Below are 12100 nucleotides of genomic sequence, written 5' to 3' on the forward strand. Positions count from 1 at the left end.
ACTCGCTGTGGGCAGGCGGGATGTTCAAGAGGTGCTCCAGGCATGCTTGAGGGATGCTCGGGCTGTTCAAGGGGTGCTGGGGTTCCCCTCCAGGAAAGCCAGGCATCCTCTGGGAGTGATGGACCCACTGTGGCTCCATTAGCCGCATCCCTTGGAGGCAGGAGGTTGATTTTCAGGTGTAAGAGAGTGGTGGGACCAGAGCTGCTGCCTGTTCTGGGGTGCTTGGGGGGTGGCATTGCCAGTCCCCGAGTGGCAGTCCTCAGCTCTTTGGGGATGTTAGCATCAGGGACACACTTAGAGTTGTTCCAATAAACGTCAGGGGGATGTGGCTTCCCCTGGGCTGCCGGTCACTGAGTCTGGCATTGGTGGCAGGGGGGCAGCCTGCCTGCTTGTGCTTGGAGCAGAGGCCGCTGCAACCCCCAAGACCCAAACAGGGAGGTATTTGCCAGCAGCCACTGAGGATTTGCAGCTCACTGGAAAATCCACTCATCCCATTAAGGGCTCCCTGTGGTGTTCGCTTTCCACTGTAAATACCTGGTTGTCCCAAGGGAAACTCCCTTGGGGTGCCACTGGGCGTCTGGGGCTTTCAGGGCAAACGTTGCCAGGAAGAGTCCTGGCTGCAAGAGCAGCGGATTTATTTATTATATGAGGGATAATCAGGCTGAGGGGAGATTTGTCCCACTTGCCCAGGTAAGGCCAGACCGGGGAGTTTTGCTTATGGTGGGAATGGTCTGTACCAGGGGGATTCAGCTGGGAATTGGAGGCTTTCCCTCACCTCATCACCCAAAGCAGACTGGGCACCTAAAAACGCCCCAGCTTGAGCTCAACTGCTTTGCAGGGGGGATGTGGTGATGGCACATCCCCACCCCAGGCACTGTCTCTGCTCTTGGGGTTAAAGCTCCCGCTTTGGGCAATGTTTATGGCCAGCTCTTTGCTGTGTCCCCAGTGTTACCCACCCCACACTCCCTGCAGCATTTTCTAAATCCTTAACCTGTTTTTTTTGGGAAAAAATACTTTTTTGGGTAGCCTGAAGGCCCTGCTCAACCCACTGTGGGCTTGGAGAGCCAAGTGCTGGGAGGAGCAGACAGGCAGTGAGGGTCTGGGGATGCCGGGGAGGGAGTGCATGTGCCGGGATGGGGGAAGACAAGCCCAGCCCCCCCTCCCCCGACCATCCCACACGTACTCAACAGCATCTGCTGAGTTAATGCATTTTGCAGCCCCGCTGTGCAGCTGCCTCTCTCCACCACCCTGTCAGCAAAGCCAAAACATGTCGAGGGCTTCCAGGTTTCAGGGGTTGAGGACCAGGGGGGCTGTTTCCACATGGCAGCAGCAGAGGCGAATGCAGACGCTGCGACATCTGCTCTTGCTCAAAAGTCCCAGGAGCAAAGGGCCAGGTCCGTGATGCAGCAGGAACACGGGGCTAAATACATGATGCAATTGGCTTCGCAGAGTTTTGGCCCAGGCAGAAGTTCATCTGAATGTCACCCATCTGAGCACCTGCACCTGGGCCGCGGGATGACCCCTGGCCAAGGGCTTGCTCTGGCCGGGACATGGTGCTGTGGGATCAGTGGCCCCGTGGTGATGCTGAGGTTCTGGGGAGATTTGGGGGAGGTTTTGAAGCCCTCGGGAGGTGCAATGGGAGATGTTGCTTTTTGGCTGTGGTGCTGGATGCTGGAGCGGCCCTGGGCTCTGTGGTGTCCGGTGGCTCCAGCGGTGTGCTGGGACGAGCTGGCCACAGGGCTGCTGACAGCTTCATGGCTTTTCTTGCCTGGACGGCACGGGGGAGCGGGGGAGGCCAGGTGGAGTGGGAGACCCCCAAGCACAACCCAAAGTCTCCTCCCAGGTGGACCTTGGCCATGGGGGGCATCGGGAGAAGGTTCAGGGGGGTGTCACCTCGTGGAGGGGCAGCCCTATCTTGGTCCCCAAGGGTGCTGCGGACGCTGGGGGATGGCAGGCAGCACTTCTGGGGGGACAGATGGCACCAGGCTTCAGACAGATGGTACCTGCCCCCAGCAGGCAGCTGCAGGACCGAGGGGCTATGGTGGGTCCCTGGGGACTCTCTCTGCTGGCCCCAGGCGGGTGGTGGTGACCCAAAGGGGACAGGCTCCCCCTGGCCATGGGCAAGGTGGCGCTGCCGGCACTGGGGGCACGGACTGTCGTAGGCGGTACCGGCCGGGGATGGCGGCACCGGTCCGGGAAGGCGGCACCGGCTCCGAGGGGGGCACCGCCCGGGGTGGGTGACAGGGGCCGGGGGCTGACAGCGGGCGGGGGGCGGTGCCGGGCTGGGGGGTAACCCGGGGTGTGTGTGTGTGTGACAGGGCCGGAGGGTGACCCCGCGGGGGGAGTGACAGCGGGCGGGGGGCAGGGGCGGCTCCGGGGGGTGACCCCGGGGAGTGACAGCGGGTGGGGGGGTGGTGCCTGCACTTGGAGGGGTGACAGGGCCGGGGGTGACCCCGGGGGGGTGACAGCGGGCGGGGGGCAGTGGCGGCTCCGGGGGGGGCCGGGCGGTGACCCCGGGGGTGACAGCGGGCGGGGGGCGGTGCCGGGCCAGGGGTGCCAGGGCCGGGGGGCGGCGCCGCGGGCGCGGGGCGGAGCTGTCCAGCACCGGCGCCTCCTGAACGTCCCCAGCGCCGCGGGGCAGCGCCGCCCCGCTGCCCGCCGGCTGCCCCCGCGGGATGGGGCCGGGGTCGGGGCTGGCTCCTCCGCCCCGCCCCGGCCCCGCCAGCCCTGATGACCCTCCTCGGGGGCTCCTGCCCGGCGGAGGTGACACCTTTGCCCGAGCCGGCCCCCGCGAGGCAGGGGCGGGATGGCGGAACACGGGGGGGCCGTGGGGAGCCGGGGGTCCCCACGTCCTGTGGCCAGGGAGACCTTCGGCATCGGGGCTCCTTGCACAGACCCTCGTGCAGCCCCTTGCGCAGCGCCCGGCGTCTGTCCCAGCCCCGGAGCACCCAACCTGGTCCCCGCAGCAGGATTTGTGCCAGCAAAGCCCAGCCTGGGCAGAGCTTGGTCACACATGCCGTGTGTGGGGCTTTTAGTGGCAGAGGCTTCTGCAGTCTGCCCAGCTGAGAGCTAAACTTTGCTCGAGCAGGGTTTATTAAAGCGGGTTAACCCTAATGTGCCTAATGGGATTGCCGTGGAGTAGCTAAAGCAGAGATTAGCACAGTGGTTACGGCACTGGGCACCCCTGCTCTGGCAACAGGCAGTTCTGTCCTTCTCCTGCCCTGGCCCACAGCTTGTCTCCCACAGCTCCCTGAGCACCCAGCACGGTGCGTGGGGAAGCAGCCAGCAGGGTGGGCAGAGCTGCCCAGGCCTCCCCTCCCACCCGCTTGCCCATCTGCTGTCCGTCCCCAGACCCCCCTGCCTGCACCCAGCCCACTGAGCCAGCCACCCCGGCATTGCCCCTCCGGAGGGGCACAGAGCAGGGAGACCTCCCTGGGAAAGGACCCAGCCCAGGGCCCCAGAGTGCAGGCGGTGGCAATGTCCCAGGCAGTGACACTAGCTGGCGGACAGGCCAAGTCCTGGCCAGGGTGTGGGGGCTGGAGGGATGGGGCTGGTGGCTGAATTGGCAGCTTGTTCTCCTCTGAAGGCTCTTTTCTGCCCCTGCTCCCTCTGTTTCTCTTAGGAAAGTTTTATGTCCCTTGTGTCACAAGGAGCCTTTTCTTTGTCATCCTTCCCAAGCGTGCCGGGGAGGAGGCTGCGCTGGAGCACAGCCATCCCCAAAGGCAGCTCGGGGCTGGATCCCATGCTGGGCTGCAAGGTGCGTGCAGCAGTTCTGAGTGGCAGCCACGTCACAGCCCAGGATCTGTCCCTTGGCATGGGCTCGGCTCCTCAGGCTGTCTACCCCCTGGGGTTCACCCCTGGGCTGCCCCCCTCCATCCTCACCCTTAGGAAGAGGGGATGCTTTGCAGCCCCCGAGCATCTCCCCAGGGACACGTGGTACAGCCAGCTCTGCCCCAGTCCCTGGCATCCCCATGCTGCTGGTCCTGCAAGTGTCTCAAGGACGGCTCCCAAATTACAGAGCTTCTCTGCAGCCCAGTACATCCAGCAAAGGATCCATCCTCCTCTATTCCTATTTATCAGCCTGGTTTCAGCTCCCTGACCCCTAGTAGAGGCTGTGTCAGGGTGGGGAAACTGAGGAACAGAGCAGCAGCAGGACACCAGCACAGGCTGAAGGGTTTAATACCACCTGCCACCAATTATCCCAGGGGCACGGGGTGGAGTTTCATCCCCAGCAGGGATGTCTCAGCTGTGAGAGGTAAGAGAGAAGCAAGTTTACTCTGGTTTATAAAAGCCACCCCCAAATGCTTCAGAAACAGAGCAAAATGCTTGCAGAGCCATTAGCTGTTCTCTTTATACCATGGAAGAGCCAGAGGCTGGATCTTTCCAAAGCATTGCAGGGGAGCCAGGGGCTTCAGCCACTTGGTGTAGCCCCAGCACAGGGTCAGAAGGGCCAAGAGCCAGGGGGAGCAGCTGTTTCCAGCTCTGCTCAGGTGATGGATGGCTCCAAAATGGATCTGCTTTGGTGCTGGGGATGCTCCAGTGACCCCTTACAGGCAGAATGAGGACATGATATGAGGCTGGGGCTCCAGGTCCCTGTATTCATTTCTGGCTGCTAAAATGGCATGTGAGATGCATTTGGACACTGGGCCAAGGAAGTAGCTTGACCTCAGAGCATAACAGACGCCTCTTTGAAGGAGATGCCTTGAGGGATGTGCTGGGTTGTGTTTGTCCTGGGATGAAGGACACAGCTCAGCCAAGGCTGTTTAATTTTTCTTCAGTGTGAACACCCATGTCTCTGTAGATGGCTTAATCCGAAGGGATCAGAAACAACCTTGTCTCTGGGCTTAAAAGTCTTTAATTTAGGGGAAAACTTGTGTTCAGCTCCAGACCTGAGTTCTGGAGGTAGCTGGGATGAGCATCTTTCCCCTGGCTGGGAGACAAGCATCTCTGGCTGCTCAGGGAGGCCCAGTCCTGGCACTCAGGTAGCGCTGTGCCGCTCACAGCACTGCTGTGGCTTCTGCAAAATACCCCCTGGTGCTAAAATACCTTGTGTCTATTTGCTGCTTTCCACCACCACAGGATCCAGTGATCCCAAGCCAGTACCCGGGGAAGGGACAGGGCCAAAGACCCACCTGGCTGGAAGCTGCAAAATTAAAGCATTGGGTGCAAATGTCTGGCACTCACATTACCCGGGGGGCAAGTGGGAGCTGGTTCCCAAGAGCTGCTTTGTGGATATGGAGGCCTTGTGGCCAGGTTGCATTAAAGGAGAAAGTGTTTCCCTTTCGAGCTAATTGCAAAGGAGCCACCTGTGTCTATGTAGGTCAAGCCGTAACCCACTTTACCTGGGCAAAGCAGCGGCAGGGTGCCAGCGTGACACAGCGCGTGCTGGTCCCCTGCCACCACAGCACGTGGGGCATGTGCCAGGGGGGAGCCGGTCCTTGGGGACAGAGTTTGGATGGTCTAGAAATCAGTCTGGAGGCAAATGAAGAATTTGTTTTGAAGAAGAATGAGCCAGATCTCTCCCAGGAATGGTTTTAGTTTGCTCATGCTAATAAAATGATGGGATGAGTAGGAGGGCTGCTTGGTGCAGGAGCGGCTCCTCCTGGGGCTAATGGGGGGAAATTGGGACTTGGTAGGAGTTGCTTTGGTTTAGCCCTTCGGTGGCATCTGTGGGTACAGGGCCACATCCCAAGGGTCCAGCTGGTGTTATGGCCCAGGGGAGCAGGGCCGCATCCACATCTCCCCTGGCCCAGCCCCAGGAAAGCCCTCGGCATCTCTAAAGCAGGGGAAGCCTGAGGAGGGGTCCCCTATGCTTAGCTGGGTGCAACAGAGTGATGGATCTCCTCAGAGATCCCTGAGCTTTGTGCTGTGGAGGGGGGACAGCTCCAGACCCTGGCTCCCAGCAGGGATTGGCATCTCTTGGGAAACCTCAGCCCTGTGAGCACAAGAGGAGGACTGATTTTTTTGGTGCCTGATGTGGCAGCTTTGGCTTCTGCTGCACCGTGGTATCACAGAAAAGTGGCTGCTGATGGGCTCAGAGGGGAGAAATTGAAGTTGGGTCCAAAGAGAGAAATCCAAAGTGAATTGATTGGGAAAAAGGATCTATAAAACCTGGTTCCAGCCCTCATGCTAGATGCCTGATAGGCAGGAGGGGCTGAAGGGATGTTGCATGCTGTGATGATGCTCAGAGGGTGCTGGTGAAGGTAAGGTCACAGCATAAACCTAGATGAGTTTGTTTCACCTCTGAGCTGGTTGAAGAAGAGCCCGGAACCAGGTTTACAGAGGCCGTGGCAGATGATCTTCCTCCGCATTAGGAGAAAACCCAGCAGCAGCAGCCCTGGGGCTGGAGGTATTTGTGCAAGGGACCTCAAGGGTGAAATATGTGGGTTGGGGCCAGTGGTTTAACCACTCCTGTCCATGAGGCTGGAGCTTTGCTTGCTCTTGGCCCCATCCTAGGCATCCTCACATTTACTGGGAAGAAGGTCAGCACAACTGTGTTTGCACAAGGTATTTTGCAGCTCAATGCTGTGAACTGCTCTGCCCCCAGGCACAGCGATCCTGGGGCAAGGGACTGGGTTAAAGAGAGTGAAAAAAAAGTGAAAAATTGGGGTTTGTAAGTGTGGGTTGTGGGGCACAACCTGAGAAACGGGGGAAGGGCTGAGGAGAACTGGTTGTTGCTGATACTGACTGCGGGGTGGTCTGCAAAGGAGAGGTTGGGAGCATTGTACCCCCAGGGATGGTTGGTCTTCAGCTCTTGGCTGGTGCTGGGTGCTGAGCCCTGGCCACTGTGCTCCCTGGAATGGCCTTTGGTGCGAGGAAATCCCACGGGTGCAGGGGAAGCCCTGCAGGGCCCCTGCTGCCTGCCCCGCAGCACCTGTGGGTGCAGGCTGGTGCCAGCACAGGGCCCCTTGCTGGGGGCTGTGGCTGCCCACTGGAGCCGGGCCCAGACCTGTTTGCCAGCACGGGGGTGGCAGAGCCCCAGTGCATGTCTCCACCCCACCCCATGCGGTGGCTCGGGGATGGATCTGTCCCAGAGACCCCCCAGGCGCCTTGTCCCAGGGCTTCCTCCATCCACCGGTGCCATGACGTGGGGCCATGGCCACAGCGAGTGGAGGCAGAGACATCTCAGGACGCAGGGAGAGGGAACATCTCCCTGGCCATTTCAAAGGCTTCAGCAAGCGCAAGCCCAGAGCTGTGTGTGTCGGTTCCCTCTTCCCCTTGGCTAAAACTGTCTTGAAAAGGCCGTTGTAGCTGCTGGCTGGCACTGGAGTCAGCGCTGTGATGCCTAGATCTCGTTTGCTGCATCAGCCCTTCTCCCCGTGACCCACGGCTCTGTTGATCAAGTGATCCAGCTCATGTGGTTGGCAAAAGGTTATTTGGGTGTGTTCACCGGAGCGCTGCCTGTGGCAGGGACATGGCCCCCCACCCTGGGGGTGCTCACTGGGGGGGATATGGGGCAAGGCTTGGTCCTTGCAGACTTGCTGAAGCCCGAGGGGAGCAGGGCTCAGGGCAGCTGTAGGTTGGGGAAGAGGCAAAACAGGGCAGTTTGGGTCATTTTTGGACCTTGCTCATGCAACACCCTCCAGTGGGAGATGCAAAGGGTGCAGGGCTGAGGCTGGGTGCTGTTCCCATTGGGGTGATGGGAGCCACCCCCCTGTACCCCACGGCTTACCAAGAAACCTTCTCCAGCTCCGGAGAAGCTCTGTCTTGGTTGGGTGGGTTGAAAGGTGGCCAGACTGCTGGCCCCGGGCTGCAAAAAGAGCGACTTGTGTGCAGCCCTGTACCTGGGCAGCAGCGTTCCCCCATCCCGCTGGGAATGGCTTCAGTTGGCTCCAGCGTGGCTCTGAACGTGCTTGCTGGAGCTGCTGCACAAAGACCCACTTGTGCTCGCTGCGCCCACCCGGCTCCGAGCCAGCACCGGGGGAGAGGGACCCCCCTCGTGGACGGTGACCGCGGATGGCCAGCCTGGAGCTGATAGTCTCCCCTAGGATGTTCAGGGACCCCAAAAAGCTTCTGTTTCCCTCCCCAGAGGTTCTCCTTCAAGGAGGCTGAGTGAAATGTGCTGGAGCAACCCATGAAATGTGCATCCCGGGAGATTTGTGGCATCCGGGGCCTGTTTGCCTTTTGGTTTGCTGCAGCTGTACTGGGACAAGGGGCAGAGGTTGGCACAGGTGCCCCTGGAGCCACATCTGCCCATCTTTCTAGAGACCACTCCAGCCCCTTGGAGAAAACCTTTTTGTTGTTTGAGTTTTGAGGATTTTTTCCTGGAGAGCTGCTAGCAGGAGGTGGTTGGAGATGGAGCTTTGCTCTACAGCTGATTTTCTTGCTGAGCTCTGCTCTACCAGCCCGGGCAAAGCCTGCCGGAGGGATGAGCTTCTCTACTCACTGTGACTGTGCTGATGTCCCTGTCACCAGTGGTGACAAAGACAGGCCTGCCTGCCCATGGGTACTTTGGGTGGGATGGGGTTGTGCGCCGAGTCCCTGTCCTCATCCACATGGAGTGAAATGTCAAGGCAAGGGGACACAGGGCACCGTCTGGGGGGTGGTGCCAGGGAGAGTCACCGTGGGGTGAGATGAGAGCAGGAGCGTGGAGAGGTGGGGTAGCTGGCACCATGTAGGCACATTTGGGTATGGGGAGGGCAGAGATGGGGCCCAGACACCAGCAACGGCCTGAGGGATGGAGTGACAGAGCTGGTCCTTGTGGCACTGGAAGGTGGTCTTGGGTGACCAGGAGATGGTCTTAGGTGGCCAGGAGTGGCCTTGGGTGTCTGGGAGATGGTTTTGGGCAGCCAGGAGTTGGTCCTGGATGACAAGGACACAGTCTCGGTTGACCAGGAGGTAGTTTTGGGGATCAGGAGAAGGTTTTGTGTGGCCAGGAGGGGCCCAGCCTGCCTGTGGTGCAACCCTACCTGGTGAGGGTCTGTGACCATGCAGCCTTGCTGCAGGGACCTGCCATAGGGACCTGGAGACACAGGGATGGGGTTGCATGGGGTCCCTGGGACCCATGTGCCTGTGGAGGGACATCATGTGTGTCCTCACCCTGGGTCATGGGATGCAGTGACCTCTTCCCAGTATAGGGACATTGAGCACCTATGGTCAATGGGGGCCAAGACCAGGGTCTGGTGTGGCTGAGGGGATGCAGATGCCCCCCATGCCTACCCCTTCGTCATGCCAGGCCCTGCTCAACCCTCCTCTCCCCCCACAGCCTCGCCGGCAGCCACCTTGCCAGGATGAACGGGACAGCCAATGTCAACCCTGCTGGCCGCAGCCACTACGTCTCCGCCATCCCGGTGCCCCGTGCTGTGGCCCATGGCAAGCCACACACTGCAGCCCCCCCAAGCATACCGGGGTCCCCCATTCCCCACAGGGCTCCATCCCCACAGCCAGGAAAGGCACCAACCCCCGGCCCCAAGACCCTCAAGCCCAAAGATGCTGGCAGAGCTGCCAGCCATGAGCTGTCCAAGGGCAGGGAGGGCAGCCCCGGCAGCCCCCACCGCAGGGGGCAGAAAGCCCTGGCAAGACCCCTGGTGTCCCCCGGGAGGTGGCCAGAGGCAGCAGGCTGTGGGAGGAGAGGGGCAGGCAGGGGTGGGGAGCCCACCGGGCTGCCCAAAGCTCCCCCAACACAAGGCAGGGGTGGGGGGCGGCCGGGGAAGGGCATCAGAGCGGCCATAGTAGGGACAGGGGATGAGCCCCATGGCAGCTCGCAGGGCAGAGGCCCAGTATTTGGATCGGGGGCCATCAACTTCTCCTCGGGCCTGCCCCATAGCCACCCTGTCACCGCCACCGTGGCACCCTTCCAGTACCGGTGAGTCCCTGGGGATGGGGGGCATGGGGCTGTGGTGGGCATGGTGACGAGGGGCCACGTGGACAGGGGAAGCAGTTGGGCGCTGTGGGGTTGGCCGTGGGGAATGGTGGGGTTGGGTCTGGGGTGTCTGCCCTGGAAGGAGAGTTCCTGATGGGTTTGGGGTGCTGGGGGTTCCTGGAGCACCCACGGGAGGAGCCAGTGTGGGGCAGGGGATGGGCTCAATGGGGGACAGGGTGCCCTGGGACCCCCTCTGCCATGAAAATAGTGTTCCTAAACCCTGGCAGAGCCCAGGGTGCTGTATTCCTGTCTCCTGGAAGTCCCCAGCTGGCTGCTCCCCCACCCTCACTCCCCTCTGCCCGCAGGCTGCAGGACCAGGAGGAGGAGAGGGCCACGTCCCCGGGTGACAAGTGCTCTGATCCTGCGGAGGGACCTGACCCCAACTGCAAACCCAGAGGCCTGAGTGAGTCCAAAGGGGTTGCTGAGGATGGGGGTGTCTTGCTGGGGGGCTGCCATGATGGTGCCAGGGGGCTGAGGCTCATGCCGGAGCTCAGACCCCCATAGCCCCATGCTGGAATGAGAGCCAGGGTGGGAGGCTGGTGGCGTGGTGGGGGGAACCCCCACACTGGAGGTGCCCCAGCTCCCCAGGAGCAGCAGGGCTGCAGCTGCTGCATCTGGTGAGCCCCCCAGCCAAAAACCTTCCTCCAGCGGGGCGGCATCACCCGGGCGCAGGAGCTGTGTCAGCATCCCCCACAGTGGCTCTGGCACAGGGGGACCGTCCCCTCTGGTGCTGCTGCTGCGACATCGCCCTGCTTGGCTCCTTTCCCTCCTCTTCCCAGTTTCCCAGCGAGCTCCAGGAATGACCCATTTCCAGGGAGCCAGCAGAGAGCCGGCGCGGAGGCGGGTGCCGAGGCACCACTGGCTCCACACACCCGCCGCGGGGTCACTCCCTTTCTCGGGGGCCGAACAAACCCCAAGACGAGCTCCCCACTGCAGTGCCGGGGACACCCCGGTCCCCTCCGGTCTTGCTTTGGGGGGAGATTTTGGGGGGGCGGCTGCTGGAGAGGGTGCTGGGGCGGCGGTTGCCAGGGCAGCGGCAGTGGAGGATGGTGGGATGCTCCAGGGATGTGCAGGGAAGGGGAAAAAAACAGAGCCGGGAGCTTTGCCGAGTGATTTGAAGGGACAGAAGTCGGTCAGAGCCACGGTGGCTGCCGGCACAGCCCGGCTTTGCAGCGGGGTCCCAGCGCTGCTGCCACACAGCCAGAGGGTAGTGGTGTTCAGCACTGAGCCCCGATTTTGGAAGTGCTGAAACTGGCAGCGAGCAGGAGGATTTTCCGGGAGAAAGCGGGAGGGGAGCAGCAGGGCTGGCATGCTCCCAGCGCAGCTGCCCGCTTCCCTTGCGGGAGGTTTTGGGACGAGGCCGAGCGGGTTCAGTGCTGGGGAAGGGGCCGGATCCTTCCCCTTGCTCCTCGCCTCCCCCAGCCACCAGCCTCTGACACCTTCTGCAGCTCCATCGGGCCCAGCCAGAGGGGACAGGGGACACTGGAAGGCCCCAAGAGTCACCTTGCCAGCCCCAGAATGACATGACACCCCAGATTCGACCCCTGCAGTGGGCCCTACTCCCAGGCAATAGCCTTGTAACTTGGCGAGGACTGTAACAGCCCCCCAACCTCAGAGCAGCTTTGGGGTGCAGTGGGGTGCCCTGTGCACCCATCCCACACCAGCAGCACCTTTTGGTGCAGAACACCTTTTTTTGGCCACCTTTTGCTGTCCCATCCAGGCCGGGTTATTTTGGGGCTCTTCGGCATCACCACGGGCTGAACCCCAAAGCAGCGGGGCGGCCAGGCCAGCGTGGGGGACTGGGCTGGGGGGCTTGCGCCGCCCCTGGCCCTCCCAGCTCCGTATCGCGGCACATAGTGATGGGCTCTAATGCAATATTTTCTGGCGGTTGCCATGGCAGCCCGCGTGAGGTCACCAAATAGACTTAATTCACCCCTCCCAAGGGACGGGTAATTAATGAAAAATGATGATAACCAGATCCTGCTCCCCCTCTTTTTCTCCCCCCTTAATTCCCCCGGATCACTGGAGAGGCTCCGCTGGGTTTGGGGGCCGCCACAGCGTCCCTCGGGGGGCTCCCGGGGCCACCCCGGGTGAGGAAGTTTTGACGCCCCTGGGGCCGGGTGTGCGGTGTCGGGGCTGCGGGTGGGGGCCGCGGCGGGCGGGACGGGCTGCAGGGTGCTGGGCCCTGGCCCCCTGCCGGCTGCAGCCCCCTCCCAGCCAGCCCCCGGCCCGGCCCTG

At 61.7% G+C, this 12100-nt stretch overlaps 1 protein-coding gene across 1 annotated transcript in view; it reads left to right on the forward strand.

The window, feature by feature from the left end:
• NAV1 (neuron navigator 1) overlaps nt 1-12100 on the forward strand; it is a 76507-nt gene that overhangs the window by 4233 nt on the left and 60174 nt on the right. Inside the window, 2 exon segments of the mRNA XM_056361728.1 lie at nt 9206-9805; nt 10168-10265. Coding sequence (XP_056217703.1) covers nt 9231-9805; nt 10168-10265 — 673 coding nt within the window. The 5' untranslated portion in view covers nt 9206-9230.

Source organism: Falco biarmicus, chromosome 16 (genome assembly GCF_023638135.1).
Source record: "Falco biarmicus isolate bFalBia1 chromosome 16, bFalBia1.pri, whole genome shotgun sequence".
Taxonomy (NCBI): domain Eukaryota; kingdom Metazoa; phylum Chordata; class Aves; order Falconiformes; family Falconidae; genus Falco; species Falco biarmicus.